The sequence below is a fragment of the Perissodus microlepis genome, chromosome 20, assembly GCF_051167445.1.
Source record: "Perissodus microlepis isolate ML-2025 ecotype Zambia chromosome 20, ASM5116744v1, whole genome shotgun sequence".
NCBI lineage: Eukaryota > Metazoa > Chordata > Actinopteri > Cichliformes > Cichlidae > Perissodus > Perissodus microlepis.
This window is the reverse complement of record NC_140480.1, coordinates 6628942-6648545: the sequence shown is the minus strand read 5'-3', so window position 1 is coordinate 6648545 and position 19604 is coordinate 6628942. Positions and strand designations below refer to the sequence as shown.

The window sequence follows — 19604 nt, the reverse complement described above, 5'->3', positions numbered from 1 at the left end:
TAACTTTGTCAACTTTGTCAACATTTTAATTACAAGCTAAGACCACCTACAAGCAGCGCTAATCGCTGACATTTAATTGTGCTTTTAATCTGTGCAAAAAATACAACATTTTTCGCTATCAGATTCAACACACTATCAAAATGTGCAATGCAAAATAAGCTTATTTGCATCTTAGTATGCTAACTCCTGAGGAGTGCATGTTGGCAGAGATGCAGAACCAAATGTCTAAAATGTATAAAAAGATAAAAACTGATAATAACACTCAGCAAAAAGAAGAATCTCATCCTGTTTTGTGTTTCAGTCGCAGCTGTATAGACGGGTTTAACAAATGGTAAGAGCAACCCCATAAAATGGAAATCAATTAGCAGTGAAATGTAACCGTCATTAAAACTGTTAATTACTTGTTAAAACAAGTGTTTGCTTTAGAGTGTTGGTGTAATAGCACACAGAGGAAACAATAGGGGCTGGTCTTCCCCTTCCATGTTGATAACCTTTACAATACTTCTCACCAACAAGGTCAAATGCATAAAACTCGGACCAGCTCTTTCAATAGCAAGTTCCTGAGTCCGACGCCAAGTTCAACAGATCAGGGGAAAGCCCAGCGGAGTGTCTGTGTGCAAATGCATAAACAAGTGTACGCGTGTGTGTGCGCGCGCACGAGTGTGTGTGTGTAAGTGTGCTTATGTTTCCAAAATGAGCCAAAATGAACAGAGGTAAGCAGGGCCACGGTGGCGCCGACCCCATGGTGATTTCAGCGCCAACCTGCCATACCCTCTTTGGCATGACCCAAGCAGCCAGCGTCTGAGTCGGCCCCCCAGGTGTCCCAACATGCCACACACACCCATCCATCAATTCAAGCTGTACTAAATGAGTTTATCCAAAATGACTTACAGTGCATGGCTCACCTGCTTTCTACTGCATGTGGCCGTTTATCCAGCTGGAACTTCTTGGACACATTAAAAGGGCATTAGTGTAGCAACATCAATGTGTCTAACCTTGGGGAGAAGGATAAATGACCTTCTGGTCAATGGACCATTACACAGAGCTCAAACACTAAACTAACTAGCCACTTTGACACCACTGTGTGGACGTATTTCATAGGGAGCGAGCATTTTACTGTGAGAGGGTTGGGTATGATTGCCTCTGCAGCACAAACAACTCAAAATAATTTTTGTCTGCGACATTTAAGAGTGGAAAATATTTTGGACAAAAAAAAATAAAATAAAGACATGGTTCATATACAGCAAGGACCTTCAAGTACCCTCTAGGAAAAGTAAAAAAGTAATAAAAGATGAAAGGAAACACCTAAAAGGACACTCAGGTGTGTGCGTGAATGTTAGGATGCATATATGCAAAGGTACTTGCAAAAAACACGGTGTGCCTGTGTTTTTTCAGCAAGTCTGGCTTGTGTGGGTTTTGTGGAGGGGGGGTGGGGAGGTTAAAGTGGAGACTAATAGCTCTCTGGGAGACGAAGGGAGTCACAATTATGTGCAGTTTAGCAGCTAATCTGGGAGCATGGGTGAGGTCTCAGGGGACTCCTCAAGTCCTCCACTTCAAATTCCTTCTCCGATAAGCTGGACACAGAGAACAGAGCTGCGCTGCCAAACTCCTGCTCAACCCCACTGCCTCACTCCCTTGCTCGCACAAATGCAGGGAGACAGGAAAAACAAATCAGATGCGATCATCACAACGGTGAGATGACTTTGTATCGCTGCTCATCCTTCTATTTCAGTGTTGCTGATTCACATATACTGTAAGCATCTTTAAACACTAAACCATCTGTATGTTACACGTTCTTTTCTGTGTGCCTTCAGCTCTCTCTTACACAACACACAAAGCCAAATACTTTGGCCCTGACACAGACATTTTGGCAGGTGAAATTTTCTCTCTGTCTGCCTCCCTCATGCGCATACATACAGGCAGATGAATTCAACAAATCATGTATAAGCGTGCTCCATCTTTGACACACTCCTACAACATGTCAATCTGCTTCTTTTCAATAATATAGCTTTCTTTGCTCCTGTATCCCCCATCCCTCCCCTTCATCTTTGGCACGGAGACCTGTGCATAAACTGTGCATCATGCAGGGTAGTGGTGGGGAGCTGGTGAACTGCACAGCATCTCACGAACATCTTGTTCTCCCTCCACAATTTTCTAATCAATGACAAGTAACAGTAATCAGATTTTCTTTTTTTCATCTGTGGTTCCAGAAAGACTGGAAACACAACAAAACAATGTTACCTGACAACAGCACTTCGGCACAATAAGTCCAAGATGTTTAAAGAAAACGCAGCGGAACTACGGACCCTTTTCCGCTTAAGTAAAGTTTGAAAGAAAAGTGAACAGCTGTCCAAGTTAGATTACGAGATAAAATATTGGACATATTCAGTCTGACATAGGCGGGCACGGTTGAAAGGCAGTGAGTACAGTGAATCAGGTTACCCAGTCAGAGAGGAGAAGGGTGGATGAGAGCACCTAGAAATGTGACGCACTTTGAAATGTGAGCCAATTTCAAGAGGACAGTGTAAAAGAAGGTGTAACGAAGCACTTACGGCACAAGATCTAAAGAAAGGGTCATAATAAAATACACAGAAATGTATTAAAAGAAAGAAAGAAAGGTAACGATTTATTTATATTGTGTATAATCTTTAACTAATCCAACAATGAGACTAAAAAAGCTTCAAGCTCTAGCATATTCAATTAACTGACAGGTAATTTTTCAATCTAAAAATTGCTTCTGATCATACCTGATCTGCTTTGTAGCTTTCTCTTCATTATTTTTAAGCACTAATTAAATTACACACCGAAACAACTTAAACAGGTTAGACAGAGGCATCTTTCCCCCTTTCTTTTCAGTCGGAACACGGGATTCCCAGGGGTTGAAATCGCTACAGAGAAGTCGCTTGGACGCACGGAGAAACGCCAGGCAGGCAGAGTGAGCGAACATAAATATACAATGCCATCTCAATGGAAACTCCTGATTAGACTGTTTTGCTGAACACCAATACAATGGCAGGCTGCTGAGGTGGGGGGACTGGAAAAGAAGTCAATGAACAATCCATCAGAAAGGCCGACTGCCTAAAAAACCGCTGTAACGGAAACCTCATACCTATATATCCAACTTTGACCGAGGAAGTAGACTGTAAACCGTCTCAAACCAACAGCCTTCTTAAAGTTGCACACCGGGGAGACACTAATTAAACTCATGACTTGCAATTTTCCCCTATTGTTTATTTATTTTCATTTTTAGGATAGTAATAGTGTCCTGATGCCAGTCCGTTTTATGGTGATTTCCTTACATTTCCAGCACTAAGGTGTTTGTTTGAAGGTTTTCACTCCGATGAAGACCTGAGGTGGTTGAAACGAGTCAACGTTTTAACTAATATTTCCCGACTAAATGCCATTAATCCATCTCCCCCTCTTGCTCCACCTATGAACGTTTTTTTTCTCCCTTTGCTCCCATAATGTGTTCTTAATAATATGCACGACTACCGAGTAATTTCTGTTTGATCTTAGCTTTCCGTCAACAGAAAATTTCTACTCGCAGAGGATGGAATATGACAAGTGCCAATTGACGCCCTAATACAGCATTTCAGGCAAAGAGGCCCATTATATTGCAGCATTGTAAAAGAGCACAATTCAGACCAGATTCTTACGGGTATCCTTTCTATATTGGCAAGCCTATTTTAAATGACAGATCCAAAACGGCCTTCAACCATATGCTTTAATGCGGGATTTAATTCCATCCTGGAAATTTATGGTTCGAATAATTCACATTTCTTGAGTAGGGAAAAAATCTTGGAGGGAGAAGTGGTGTCTTTTCCCCCAGTTATGGAGTGTGTTGACCGCGAAAGCGGCACAGGATGCAGGTTGGAGTTTGTTTAAAACGTGCGCTAATGATGCGCATTAATCTTACCTTGTAGGTTGGGTGCCATGGATCCCTCAGGGAAAATACCGTCCTTCATATACACTAAGAGCTCCTCCCCTGCTTCAATGTCCCGGACAGCTTTATAATAAATCTGAAGAGAGAGAGAGAGAGAAAGGCAAGGGAGACTTTAACTTAGGTCAGGAAAGGATTAATAAGTCTGGCCCCCTATATATTTACTGTCGCAGCTCAGGGCCCGCGTGAAACCCAATATTATTCTAATAATATGGCTGGTAACGGGGGTATTACGAATATATAAAGTAAGATACATTATCCTCCTATTGGAACATAATTGATTCTGATCTGTTCACAACATTAAAAAATTCATTTTACTAACATAAAAACTCCCCCTCCTTTTATTTCACAACACAATCAGCTGTTTGTTTAATTGCAAATTTACCCGAACTTTGTGAAATAAAACGAACGGAAATACGTAAATGTTGGTTTCTGTTACAGATGGAAACGTGATCTGCACTCTTGTTAAAAAATAAACACCCGAAAGAATTATATAATAAATCCAGACAAACGCATTTGTTACAAAAAAAATGTCATAGCAAAAATAAACAGCCCCGCTTCTGTCGTGCGTTTTTGTTTTACAGCTGCAGCAAACCGGGAAATGTCGGGTCATTAACTGCACGCGACAAATCACTTTATTGAGGTCATTTGACAAGTGTGCTCGGACATAATTTACTGCTGGACACTTGGGTTTCATTTTTTCCCAGTTTTCGTTCAATACAACAGAAATCGGATTCAAGTTGAAGTATTTAAAGATAAGTCAGAGCCGAGGCCTAAACCAACAGTACAGGAAACCAAGCTGAGCTTAAATCTCGATTCACAAAATACAAATAAATAAATAAATAAATTATAAAGATGATAATTAACATTCAAAGTTTATTTTTTTTAAATAATCATCTTTACATGGTACTTCTTTACATGTTGCAGCTCTGTGCATCCCAATTATTATGACACAGCGCAAACAACTTCAGGCGTGATCTGTGAACGCATGGGGGCGCTCTGCACCAGCTGTACACTGTCACCACAACAAGACGGACAGAAGCACTCTTTCACACATACACACACAAACATACAGAGGCTGGGAAAGTAACTTTTAAGACTTAGCGCTCGTCAGATGAGAGAGAGGAGACAAAGAGCAAAGGCCTAAAATCAACGAAAACTACACGCATTATTATTATTATTATTATTATTATTATTATTATTATTATTATTACAGCGTATTATATTTACCACAAATAGGCTACTGTCTCTCTATGCTTTTTCGACCTGACCTTTCTTTTCTCCGTGAGACGGAACAGTTGAGAAAGTTGCGCGGCGCTGCGGAGAGCCTCCAGCTGCAGTAGCACTTCAGTCCCGGTGGAGTTGGCGACACAACCCATAGTAGGTCTGCCCGAGATGGACCGGGGCGCTAGAGCGCACAAGGCCGGGGAGAAGGGGTCGCGGGTCGGTCGGGAAGAGCTGTAGACGGTCGGTGATCGCTCCGTTTGGTTGGATGAAGCCTGACGCTCCTCTGCTGGGTTACTCTCTAATCTAGTCAGTGAGCGCGTCTTTGATGATGATGATGAGTCTCTCCCTCACTCTTTCTCTCTCTCCCTCACTCTCTCTCTCTCTCTTTCTGACTCTCTCTCTCTCTCATTAGTGATTCCCTGTTGCCCCTTAGTGCTCTCTCGGTTACCCGTCGGCCACTCCTCCTCGTCTTATCTCCAGCCAAAAGGATTGAGGGATCTGCGGCACAGACCCCTCCCCGCATCTCCGATCCCAGCCGCCGCTTTGGCCGCTTGATAAATCTACTATTGATGTAAATAATAGATAAAGCAGCCTGACAGACTCGCAGTCATTCTGTCGGTCACTCTAACACACAAACACACACAGACACACACACTCATAGGCCGAACACATGCTTAAACAAGCAAATAGACACACAGACACACAGCAGGCCTTTTTATTTATTTATTTATTTATTTTCTTAGTTTAAGTTTTGCTTCGTGCTTCACTTTTGTGGTCTGAGCATAATCTCATTGCCTCTTAGATTTTTTTTAATCTAAAAGAAAAAAAGAAGAATTGTTGAAGAAAAGAAAATTTGACAGAGTTGAATGGTTTAAGATCGCATTTTAATAAAACATAAAAAAAATAGAATTTCTATTTTTATGAGGCTTGTGTGACGTCGTAAAGTTATTTTGACGAAAAAATATATCGATTACGGATATTGCTACTGAATTATTTTTCAAATATTTATTAAATCGTATTTACAGCGGGTAAACAAAACAAATAAAACCCGTTCAGACACGAGTGTGGGCACTGAGGTAAAAAAACAATGAACAGCGTCGCAATATCCCTAAAAGTCCTTTTTTTATTTTCTATTTTTTTATGCTTAATTTATGTTGCAGCCCTTTTATGTGTAGTTTAATTTATGATATTAATGACACATCTTCCCGGTTTTATGTCAAGATTATTAATTGCAACATTATCAGAAAATATTACACTTTTTTTCCTTTCAAAGAATACAAGTCAGTTAATAATTAAGAGGGTTTAATTACATTCTTAATTAATATTTGGATGTCTAATTTGAATATTTCTTTTGCCTTTTCTCTTACTCGGTCTCTCTTTCTCTCTCTCTCTCTCTCTCTCTCTCTCTGTGTGTGTGTGTGTCCTACAGTAAGGTCTGATCACATAGACTTGTCTTGACCTCTTCCCATCTCTGTCCAGTGTTCAGCAGACAGATGCCTCATCGATCAATGCCAGCCATAGGGGTCCACAACAATCCCCTACTGTGGCCTAATACACATGCACGCACACACACACACACACACACACACACACACACACACACACACACACACACACACACACACACACACTTGCACATGCACGCTTGTCTCTATGAATTGATGGATCCGTCCAGGGGTAGAAGGGCAGATCAAACAGCACTGGAAAGGGCTTCACTCCAAAACACAAAAGATGAAAAGTTGACAAGAAGGTGGACAAGGTTCATCTTTTCCTTAAACCCCCCATCAGCTACCCACCCATCTCACATGCCACTCATAGCTCTCTCAGCTGTTTCCACCTCTCAGTGCAACTTGGCCTTCGAAAAAGTGAATGGGCACACTTGCAAACCCATTTTGACCAATTGTTTGGGGTTATAAATGAATGAGAACAATCTCACTTAGGTGCACGCACACACACAGAGGCACACATTTTGGATGGATTTTAACTGAGAAGAATGTAATTGATACAGTTGTCTGTAGATGCTTACACAGAGAGCCACATTCGGATGAAAAAATAAGAAATCCACAATGCTTTGAATGAAACTCGTGGAATCACCTGACAGAATGGAGACAAATCTATAAAAACAATGCCAAATTAATGCACGGCCACAAATGTCTGAATTATGATCAGTCATGCACACATTTGTTCATCTTGCATCATTAATGACAAACAACCCCATAACTTCTCCTCTTGCTCTTTAAAAGGTTACTGCCTGCATTTGAATTTGCCTAGTGTGCACATATTTCCATAAACTCATGTATTGTGCATGCAGTTATAAAAAAAGAAAGAAAGAAAAAAGAAAAATCAGCGAATGGTGTCTTAAATTATACATTTTAGCACTGAGTGGCTGCACATAAGTGTGTGTGTGAGTGTGTGTGTTTGTGTTGTGTTTGTAAATAAATGATAGGGTCATACCTGCGAGCCACTACACCAAACAACTGGGCAAGCAAACAAAAGCAAAAGCCGTTCGCTAAGTACAAACAACTGCAAAACACATCAAAAAGCAATCGTGCACGTGGCCTTTTCGTGGTCCGATAATTCTCCACAATTTTCTCTGGTGCCCTGATTCTTTCTTTGACATTGTGTGGCAGTGGCAGGGGGCACTGATGTGAAAATCTTAAAAGGATTAGGCGGGCTGGTGTTGCCAGCCAATTGGTGCTTGTCAATCTCGGAGGCCCCTGTGCGTTCAGTCTCTTACGCCTGGTACCAAGCCCCCTTTCTCTCTATCGGTCAGACTTAATGTCTGAAGCTTAAATGGACACACCAGCCTGTCCCCTTGGTGTGACAGGGTGACAGGTGGCAGATCAAGACACCAGGATAGAGAAAGGAGACAGAGTCGGCAAGGAACAGGCGGCTGGAGACGGAGTCAGGAAGGGCCGCGTAGGCAGGGATTAGAAAACAAATGAGAGCGGAGTGACGAGAATGTGGAAACACGCAGACGAATCATACGGGCGGATCTGGCTACTGTCATGCTGCTTAGCTTCTGGTGTCATCTCACTTAAGATTCCCATCCTCGGTTCTCCTTTGGAAGCAGATTGAATTGACAGTGAAATGCGTATTAAGTAACAGCACCAGTATTTAATTTGCAGAAACTGGGACAAGAGTCAGCAGAGCAAAATGTAGCAAAAAAAACAAACTGTCTCTGTGTTATAAACAGAAACGGAGAATTATGCTAATACATTGCAGGGGTGTAAGTTGTGGTACACGCATTGCATGGGGTTAGGGTTAGGGCCTAGTTAAGCAGTTGGGGTTTTATAGGCAATGGCTGGGCATCTTTCCAAAAGGATCCGATACAGCTCGCTTAGGTTTGAGAGAGAAAGAGAGAGCGAGAAGGGGGTGGTGGGTGGGGGTGTTTGGGTGATAAGAAGCAAAAAGAGAAACTGCTGCCGCCACAGAAGAAGACTGCGCCTTGGATAACGGTTATTATGGGACTCAGGAGTGTCAGACTATTCCTCAGCCTCTTTACATGGGTCAGTTCTTAACAGCACTGGCAACCATCCCAGCCACAGACACACAATGGAGCCATTCCTTGGTCATTACTAGCACACACTTTTCTCCAGCACTAACACACAAAAACACTCATTCACACACATCAAGCCAGCATTTACTCTTAGTAGACGGGAAGGAATAACTGCCTATTTCTGACAGTGTGGTGCAACTTCCTTCGTATCTGGACTACGGATTCAACTTGGACAATGTTGTCATGGCACTCACCTGGTCTCCTGTGAGATGACAGGCGGCGAGGTTCTGCTCCTCAAATGACGGGGCAGAGCGGACGTATTTGAGCCAGCTGTTGCCGGCGGCATCTGGTCCCGTGTCCAGTGCAAACTTCACGTTGCCCATGTCATCCACCACCTGTTGAAAAGCAACAGGTTAGATATTAAAAAATAAAAAACAGACTCTTTCAATGACTATTCAATTGACTTGATTTAATCAAGTGATTTTTAGTGTAGTTATGCAGTTGGTGTGTTTACATGGATTAAATATTTGTGTGTGGGCCAAGGGTTTGATGTCATTTAACTTTAAGGTACACAGAGCTAACATGTCAGTGGGTGTTAGGGCCACCTAACCTTGTCAATCCCAACAACAAGAAGAGGAAAGAGGGAAAAGAGGAGGGAGTACACAAACTGCGGTGTCTTTTACTTGTCTAAAGACTTTCCCTGGCACATATTGATCACCCTTTGTAACCCCTGCAGACCCTTGAGACTCCAAGAGTGGGTTTCATGTTACCTGCTTTCACAGAGAATGAAGGAGGATGGAGGTAGTGGTGGAGCAGGAAGAGGAGGAGCAGAAGAACAGAAGAGGGGCTCATTGTGAAGTGAAGAGTGAGGGGGAAAACCAGGAGCGACTAACCATGCTTTATAGCTTTTGCCAATGAGAAATAAAGGCTCCTAATCTAAACTGATTCCTGAAGTAAAATGCAAAATAATGACAATTTTTGGAAAGACAGCAATTTTGCAATAAAACCTTCATATTTTTAGATTAGACAGAAATTTACGCATATACGAAACAGAACCAGAAATTGCAGGAATCTTTGGTGGTGGAAATTTGTGTTTGCTTGGTGGAGTTGGTTGGTTCTGGGAAATCTGGAGCTGGCAGAAACTACAGGGCTCTTCTCCACATAGCTGGGTTTGAAGATCCGATTTCTCCCTGGTCCTACATGTGATACTGAGCCTGTGTGAATCCTCCAGGAAGACCTGACCTGAGACTGAGCAACTCCTCTAATTACAACCACCAATCAGCCTGGCTTGAGTTCAGCCCTGACTTCTAGTATGACACGGTGCACTCCTAATCACAGTCAAATGCCTGCTGAAGGAAATCGAGGTGTGATGGAGAAGAACCAACAAACCCTCTGACATTTTTAGATGTGCAAGGTTCGCGAACTTCTCTAACTGCCTACTTTTCTAAAGCCATGCTCATGTTTTTTCCCCTCCAGCTCGTAAAGTGTGAATGCCTATGTTCTTGTTGTTGAATGCACGCGGAAGGTGTATTTTTGTGGGCGGGGGTGCAGGTGCCAAGTCTGGTGAGTAAATATGTAAAGGGTCTGGATGGAGGTGTGGAAGAAACGCTTGTACAAATACGGCAACTGTTTTAGGCGGATGCACGTATGCACGGCTAAGGCAACAGCTTGATGTAACAGCAGTGCCGTGCTACTTTCAAGCCAAGGTGTGAGATTACTGAAGTAACTACAGTAACTGCACCTTCTTTAGAACAATGATGCCTGTTAGGGCCTTGGCTGAAAATACATATTAAAACCTAAAGGTGTTTGAAAACGCCGTTCAGCGAGGCTAGAGCGAAAGCTGCAGCTGCTGGTTGTGTGTTGTGTGTTTGTAAGAGTGTGGAAAGAGACAGTTTACTGCAAATCAGTTGCTTCTATGCATTCCCTATAACTCACACTCAGATATTCAAAAGCCCTATATATATATATATATATATATATATAATCATGTCAACTGAACAAGCCAATGAAAAAATCTTCTCTATTCCTCATGCTCCTCGGATCTACAGCTACTGTCTCCTCACTTTAAAGTCCAAGCACTTGGCCTGACAGAGTCAAGGCCTTCATTTTATGTGTGAAAGCAGTCAGTGACATGCTCACCCACACACACACACGCACACACACACACCTAGTCTTCCACCCAATATATTTTCTGCTGCCGGTGGAATCAAAGTGCACTTGTCATGAGATTACAAGGTAGCTGCAACAGGTATCTTAGGTGTTTTATGAACACATGGAGAAAAGCTGCGATCCAGGTGTAGAGTGTGTGCGGTTATTAGTGTCTTTTTGGGCACATGCACATGTGAACACTGCAATGTCTACATGTTGGGCATAGTTGTATTCATACCGTCTCATTTTGTCCCCCCCACACACACACACACACTCTACTACATCACTCTCTCACACACACACACACACAGATCTGATCGTGGATTTAATGAGCAGCAGACCTGTGTGTGTTCCTGTATGTGTGTAGTCTGGGAGGCCTGCTAACACCCTGTCTCGGGGTGGAGGCCTGATTTATAAGGCTTCAAATGAGGGGCAACAGAGAAGGAGAGCCAGAACAAGCTTGCGGCTGATTGTTTGTTTATTTACCTTTACCTTTTTTCACCCATTCAACCTCCTCCATCCACATGTAACATGGAGGAGGAGGAGGACCCGGCTGGAAATCATCAACTCCACGTGTGAACAAATTTCAACCAAACAAAGCGAGCGAAAAAAAACTCGGCTACTCAAAGATTTCCCCTAAGCTTCTCTCAGTGATTAGAATGCAGACACTGTAGCTGTAATGATATCAGAAAAAGTCTTTATATTACCAAACCCATCTCTGCTGAATGTATGGTAGCTGTGCCTTAATCTTATCACTCAGTTTTCAGTTCTTCTCATTTGTTCAAAAGGAGAATGAGCTGGTAAATTATTTTGATCTCAACCTCTTAAAGATTCTCTTGAATATCCTTCGATCTTTTACCAAAGATCATACACAATTAACCGGTTTATTGTAAAACCATCTATTTATTGCTTTGGTATTTGTAGATTTTGTAATTATATTTAATCACTGAGATTGTAGAAGTTGTATTCATACAATAATGTATTTTTAAAAGACAAAGATCCGTCTTACTTAGTATGTTTGTTCACACATTCATTTACTTCTACATCACTGATATACTGTACTACTCTCACTGAAAACATTTTAAGAAAAGCAATTTCAGAACTTGACCTATACTATGAACAGTATTACAAAATGACTCACTTGACAGCATGCACACACAGACACACACCAACACATTCATGTGCACAGAGACACAATGAGACTTCACTGAAAGAGAAGCAGCTCTAAGTGGACAGGATGCAGAGCAAACTCCACAGGAAGCTCTGATAAGAGCACGACACTTATACCTCTCCTCACAACACAAAGGGGAACCTTTGACAGCTAGGAACCTTTAATGGCTGTCTCGGCATGCCCTCTCCTCCGCCAGTTATATCTGACGGATGTGTGTGCTGCACTGGGCTGAATTAGTGGCGGAAAGTTGCTTGTACGGGTAGACGTTGGTGACAAGGTATATATTATTTTCTGTTTGACGAAGGACAGAAAATGGAAATGGCAGCTCGGAGTGCAGTGGTGATTGTGATTTTGATGTGAGCTTGAGATAGAAGCATGTGAGACATAACTCCTGGGTTATTGTGTGTCTCTGAGGGAATATTTTTACAAAGTGTGATCTTAGTGCTCCGTTGCACACTGATGTGGTGTTCAACGTGTGAACACACCCTTGTTTGCATGCATTTGTATACATGTGTGGTAGAGGACCAAAAGGTTTTCTCGTTTTGAGCTCTTTATTTTTACTCCCCCCCCCCCAGAAAATAGAGAAACGTTTGTTTTTGTTTCAAGGTTTTTGGAGGATAGGAGTTAAGCGAGCCATACTGATTTGCCATTTTTCAGACCAACAAAACTAACACATTGGTTCCGGTATTAAAGAAGGAACCAGGCAGTTAAGCAGGATCTTTTTCAACAAAAGTTAGCTGAAAGATTTCTTTGAATCGAAAGTTTTTCTGGCTCTGGGAAATGGAAAATAAGCACTCTAAACATGTAGAGAATGGCAGACTTTCTCCTGGTTCATCTGCTAATGTCCTGGGGAGGTTGCCAACAAATGGAAAAAACATTGTTTCAAGGAGGAAAAAGAAAGAACAAGGAGCAGATTCTTTTTAAGTATCGATCTTGCTCGATCTAGATTGGGTTTGTGTGAAAATATAGAGAAAAGAAGGATAGAGAGATAAACGAAGAAAAAGAAAGGTATGGAGGATTGGGTGCAGTTCAACTTAAAGGAGGCAGGGGGCAGCCTGGCATGAAAACAAGCGCAAAGTAGAAATAAAACTTCCTTCTCTACAGCTGTACATGTATTTTTAAATATATAAACAAGGCCATGGTGGATGTAGATAATAGAAGTGGTATAAAGAGAAAGAATTACATATGGACACACACATTAATACACTCTGTTTCACCCTGAGAAAAAGGACAGTCATAGAAACAGAGCAGTGACAGATTGAGTGGCTGTGAAGTGGGCTGCGGAGCTGGTTGTTAGAGGTGTTACAAATTAAGGTGCAGGAAGACTAACAAGAAATAAAGAAGTGTGTGTGTTGGGTGTGTATCCTTTCTGGGTCTGTTTCCAGTTGGGAGGCACACAAACACACACACATGCACAGACTGGCAGACTAATAAAGTGGTTGATAGAGTACAGATCATGACAGCTTCCAGTGTGTTTGTGCTCATTCTTATGTGGGTGTGTGTGACTGTGTGTGTGTGTGATGGATGGGGGCCTACGGAGAAGAACCTACCATGCCACATCACTCAGTGATCTAAAAGAGTGTGTCTGTCCACATTTGTGTGCATGTTTATGTGTGCGGACGTAAGAAGTGGAGAGACACAGGAGGAGGTCCTGCCAGTGAGCGCCGTCTTACGCTGAAGAAAGAAGACTGGAAGGAATAAAATAAATTTTTCATGTTTTATTAAACTTCAGTGGACTTAAGCTGAGTGAGGATGATCCGTGAGGGAAGTGGAAAAACAAAACAGAACAGAAGGAGGAAATGAAGAAGTGTGATGAAAAAAAAGAAATAGCTGTGATTGCATTTCAAGTTACTATTTATAATATCTGTAAAATTGGAACGCTAAATTTGTTGATGTATTAGCGTGGGAGTTGAAATATTTATTAGTACCCAAATAAACTTTGTAAACTAAATAAATCAATGTTCATCGTCATAAAAAATTATTAAAAAAAGCAACTATTACTTCTTTATTTGTGTCACCTTTGTCACATTTATACACTTGTCTGTTCTTTTTAACAACAATGTTTACAAATTTCTTATTTTTTTATAATATAAAAAATATAAAACAATCAGGAACACTGTCATCATTTCTCACACAAACTCTTACTGACTGCATTTTAATCCAATAAAAAATAACATTAATTATATGAAATCAAATGCTTAAAAATGATAAAATGATAAATTAGAAATAACAAGAAATTTTTAAAAAAAAAGTAAGTCAGTTAGCTCAAAATGATATTTTCACCAAGCACTGTAACCACCCAGAGAAATGTGCTCTTTTCAGCACGCCTCTGAAATAATATGATCAATGAAGTTGACAGTATTTGTCAAGCATGACTCATTCCTCTTAACCAGAAAAAAATAGTCAGGCCAGAGATTATGTCCAAACAGCATGAATTGATTTCAGCCTTCCACATCTCTACACCACACATTTTCCTTTTTCTCCTAATCTGTCAGAACCACAGCGCCTCATCTTTCCTGTCTTTTCATGCACACGCTGTTCTTAAACAAACAAACACCAATTCACTTGTGCTGAGAAAAAAAATGTAACAAATAAACAGACGGGCCACGAAGGAGCTGGTATAGCTACTAACTGCAGTGACATTCGAACATTATTTCAATGTTTTCTTCAAAACCCATAAATGCATTAAAACACATGTTCAATAACTTAGCAATAAAACTTTGAAATCAGTGAGTCCAAACAAAGAGAGTCAGTGGCAGAGTATTTCATCAGGAGGAGCCCTGCTGTGAGTATAGATTGGACCTTTAAATATAGAGTGAATGTCTAAGTGTGTGTGTGTGTGTGTGAGTGTCTGTAAGGCTTATTACTGATGCTGGTAATCGTACACCTGTGTAGCCATGTCTGGCAGCCTAATGACAGCTAAAAAGGAAACAGGCTGTAAATCCACACACACATACACACTCAGGCTTGCACGGAGTACACACATTTTATTGAGGTAAGAGGCCACGCTGAATATCACATCTTTAGAGTTTGTCTCTGTCAAAGGCACAGGTGAATGCCACTGAAAAAAGTGCGTTTCTGTATTTTGTGCGAGCTTTAGCTGTATCACTAGTAAAATGCATGCATGTGAGGTGTGGCAGTGTGTGCCAGTATGTGTGTGTGTGTGTGAAGGTGAGTGAAGGCTTGTTAAATGTGACCCATTTTATCTGGCCAGGGCGGCCATCGACATAATTAAAAACTAGGCGGGCAGGCCAGAGAGGGCCTGGGGCCTTGTAAAAGCCATCTGGGTTGTAGTGTGAGTGAGAGTGCGAGCGTGTGTGTCTGCTTGCATTTTGAGTGTCAGAATGTGGACCTGCTCACTAATGAACCGACTTGCTCCCATTAAACCAGCGTCTCTACAATCACCGTCACACAGCTATCATTTGTGGTAAGTCTGCATGTGCGACACTGAAAACATGCCATTAAAAAAAAAAAGTCCCAGTGTCCCCAACACTGGTCTGATCACGGTGACGTCAAATCTTTTTCAGTTTCTTGTTTGGCTCTTTATTTGGCTCAATATATATGTGAATATTACCTAATGTAATCTAATGACTGAATAATTAAATATTATGCATACATTAATATATATATATATATATATATATATATATATATATATATATATATATATATATATATATATATATAGAGAGAGAGAGAGAGAGAGAGAGAGAGAGAGAGAGATACACAGAGCAGATAAATATGGATTAGTACATTATCAGGAGGTTCAAGAATCAGTTGTATCAATTATACTGTACTGTACCATACTAATCTGTACTATATAGAACTAAGTTTAAACCAGTGTGCTTCTGCTTGTGGCCATCATCAGGGTCATAGTGACCACAAACCAAAACATGTTGGTCTAGCAATAAAGTTGTTTTATATTCTGCAACTGTTGCTGGAGTTTTGATGTCTTTAGGCGTTTTCCTCCGTGCACCTTGGAAGCAGCTGAACTTCACTCTGCGTCTACTACAGAGGCACATTTTATTGTACTGTAAAGTTACAGCAGTTATGACATAGTTTATTTTTGCATTATTGGACTGTCAATCGCAAACAAGTACTTATCATGAAATGCATAACCAATAAATTTTGTTTTACACTTTGATGGGCAACATATCTAACTGGAAGAGAATAGGAGCTTTTTAAGAGTTAAGCCAGTGATAATGCATCTGCAACTTTAGTGCATTTTTTTTTGTTTTGCATCATGCCACTGTCTCCCCCTGCTCACCCCTGCAGCTTATTTGAATGAGCAGGTTGCCATGTGCAGAGTTGCCATGTTAGAGTAACTTAAAACAGGAAGTGTGCATGTTTTTAAGAGAAGAGGGGCAGTGAGTTTTCAGGCTGGACCTTGTTAATGAAATGGCTTTGTGTTATTTACAGCCCCTTGTTAAAGGCTGGATGAGTGTGTGTGCTTGTGTGTAAATGTGCATGCATGTATACATATATATGTGTGTGTGTGTATATATATATATATATATATACATATATACCTGCATATGTATGCAGGTGTATGTGACTTTTTGCCCGTGTACACGTGTGTTTTATGTCACATGATATGTCCAGCGTATATGTATACGCGCTCGTGTGGGTGCACAGAAGTTCCCATCACACTATGCCTGTTTTACTGTTGCACAGCCTTTTATAGGCAGGTCTTTATGATATGTATTTAGGGCAATTAGTGAGGAGATATATTGGCTCATTATAGAGAAACAGGTGCACCACAAATGGGGAAATATATGAACGGTGCATCAGGGTCACACACTCTGTCGGCGGTGTTTGAAGGATAACAACTAGACTTATGTGTGTGACAAACAGGAGCGCACACACTGAATCAGTTAGAGCCAGACTGAGGAAATGCTTTCTTATAGTGGCCTCTGTCAAAGAAATCATACATTTAATAAAGAATGTTTATAGTGTTTAAAAGTCAGCTACAACAATTGTTAACAGGCTTAAGAAAAACACAAAGTCTGTCCAAATATTTAATAAGAGGAAGGAAGAAAGAGCAAAGTATGTGTTTAGTGGCTGGAAAGAACACACACTGAGCAAAGTGGTTGTTTATTGACTACGATGTCTAATGTTGCCTTTGTCTCAGATTTTATATACAGACTTAGAATAACAGATGTTTTAAAGTGTCATTCATTTGTATTTGTCTTTTAAGTGTTATGCTCTGGATGCTTATACCTCAAAAATATAGAAAATATATAATATCCTTATAAAACTTTGCCTCTGTCACCAGAACAAGGACATTTGTGAATTTAGCCACAAATTAATTAATTAATTGAACTTAATTAACATCTTTGAAGTATAAGAAATCAGGACATATTACCACCACAAAAACAACAACCAAAAAAGTAGCATAATGTAAAGCTTTAAACATTTTTTTATGCTTTGTAATCTTAAAAAACTAAAATAAAAACAACCAAAAATATTGGTCAAATATTAATGAGAACAGTGATCTCCATATTTAAGCAAATAACATGTATAAGCGTTGTTGATCATATTCTTCTTAACGACGGTGATTTTTTAAAAGTTTCCTTAACAAAAAAAGAAAGCAACTAAATCAGTCAAATCTTATACATCCATGCCAAGAATAATAAGAAATAATAATGAGGAGAGGAAACTGGCATTCAACACTGGCACAACTTGACCTCCATGCTATTGACTGACATCGGAAGCGAAACACAAAATGGGACAATTCCTGGAACTGTGCGCACACAAATAGGGAAGTGCTGTTTAGGACACATTTGCAGAACTTGTAACACTCAATTATTTATTAACACCTAAATAAAGGAGTCTTTCCAAGGTAAGCTCTGGAAAGATGAGATTTTTAGCAGATGGTAGTAATAAGAGGTTTTGATAACGGGCAGCAAAAGGAAACTTCCTCGCTATTTGTTTATATAACACTGTGGAGAATGATGAAGGGGAAATGGAACCAGAGACCAAAGCCACACAGATACAGATACACACTGATAAATCTATTCATTCGTGATCGTGCTCCTAGTGATCCAAACCAGACAATTTCAAGAAGAACCGACAGATTTCTTCCCCTCCTCCCTCCAATTTTTTATTCAGTTGCTGTTCAGTTTCAAAGCAGCATTTGTCCTATCTGCTACCTCATTCTTTGAATCTCAGCAAAGCAGATTGACACAAAACAGAAGACATCACGTCTCCAACCATCTTCTTTAAATTTCACTTTTGGGAGAAAGCCATTTTAATGCAGCATTGTATAAAGTTGCTGTGTCCTTGTCTGTAGTGACATCATGTGTTGGCAGACAGCTGAGAAAAGATGAAACACGAACACTTAGATACAATAAACGGTGCTCAAGGTAAAGAGAGCAAGAGATTGACAGACAGCGACACATTGTGCTTTCATTATGTGTCTCCTTCTCACTGTTGTCATCACCTATAGTCCACCTGGGTTTCTGCAGGAAGCTTGAATTTGAGAGGCCAAATCAGCAAAAATGCATTGTGCAAGATATTAGTGCCCCCTCCCTTCCACAGAAAAGAATAAAAAAAAAAAAAAAAGCATTTCAGAGCAGCTGGCCAGGACAGCATGTGGCAGAACCCCTGTGTGGCTGCAGGCCTGGGCCTTATTGGAACCATCTGAGCTTAACTTTGGGTTTTCTATAACAACCAGACTCCAATTTCTTTTCTCACCATTAGTGTACGGCCAGGATTTACTCCTCGGTCTGATGACCCGAGATTAAAAGATTTGCTTGAAAATCAAATATTTACAATTAAATGACTCAATAAAAACAAAAGCCTCATCACTATAAACACAATACTCCATTTTGCTAGAACCACTTTTAGCCAACGTCTTTTTCAAATTAAAGAAAAAAAGAAAGAAAGGGCAGATGTGTCAGCTTAACGAAAATGTATTTTTCTATGTCCAAATCCAAATGTGTCAACTTTTGCTGTTTTAAAGCAACCAAACTTTAGTTTTCTGTTCACTGCATTTTATATGATATTAAAAATTTATTTTTGAGCCAACAACTTTTGGTACCTAAAGCTTTTTCACATTACTCCATATAAAGAAAAATGCAAAGCCTTGTTTTATCATTTTAAAAAAATGTGCTTCTATGACAGGAAAACGTGAAAAGAGTGGATACAACTTTATTATTACTATCAAATTATAGTGGCTTCAGGCTGTGAATTTTTATATTGCAAAATACTTCAAATTGCATTCAGGCACAAAATAAAAACAAAAGCAAAGAAGAATAAAATTAACTGAGGTTAACTTGCCAAAAAAATACAGATTTTACATTTGCTAGAACAAGCCAGTGACAGGCAGCTTTATTCTCTTTCCTCTGCCAATATATTTAAAATCCGCTCTTTTCCTACTTGTTGTAAAAAAAAAGAAAGAAAAGTGAAAAAACCCCACTGCATTTATGCTCTCTCGACTTCCGTGTCTGGCAGTTGTGAGGCACAGAATGCCCACTAGGATTAGCTGTAGGCATACAGGCATAAATGATGCTATGAGACGTGTTGCTCTCCTCATAGAGGATTAGATGAATATCTGGCTATTCTCATCTCTGCCACGGACTGATTTAATGTGTGTGTTCTCGTCAGCGCTCTCTGTG

The 19604-nt window shown here is 40.4% G+C and overlaps 1 protein-coding gene across 1 annotated transcript in view; it reads right to left on the bottom strand.

The window, feature by feature from the left end:
- prdm16 (PR domain containing 16) overlaps nucleotides 1-19604 on the bottom strand; it is a 174818-nt gene that overhangs the window by 14066 nt on the left and 141148 nt on the right. Inside the window, 2 exon segments of the mRNA XM_084916124.1 lie at nucleotides 3917-4019; nucleotides 8921-9061. Of these exon segments, the coding sequence (XP_084772250.1) occupies nucleotides 3917-4019; nucleotides 8921-9061 (244 nt within the window).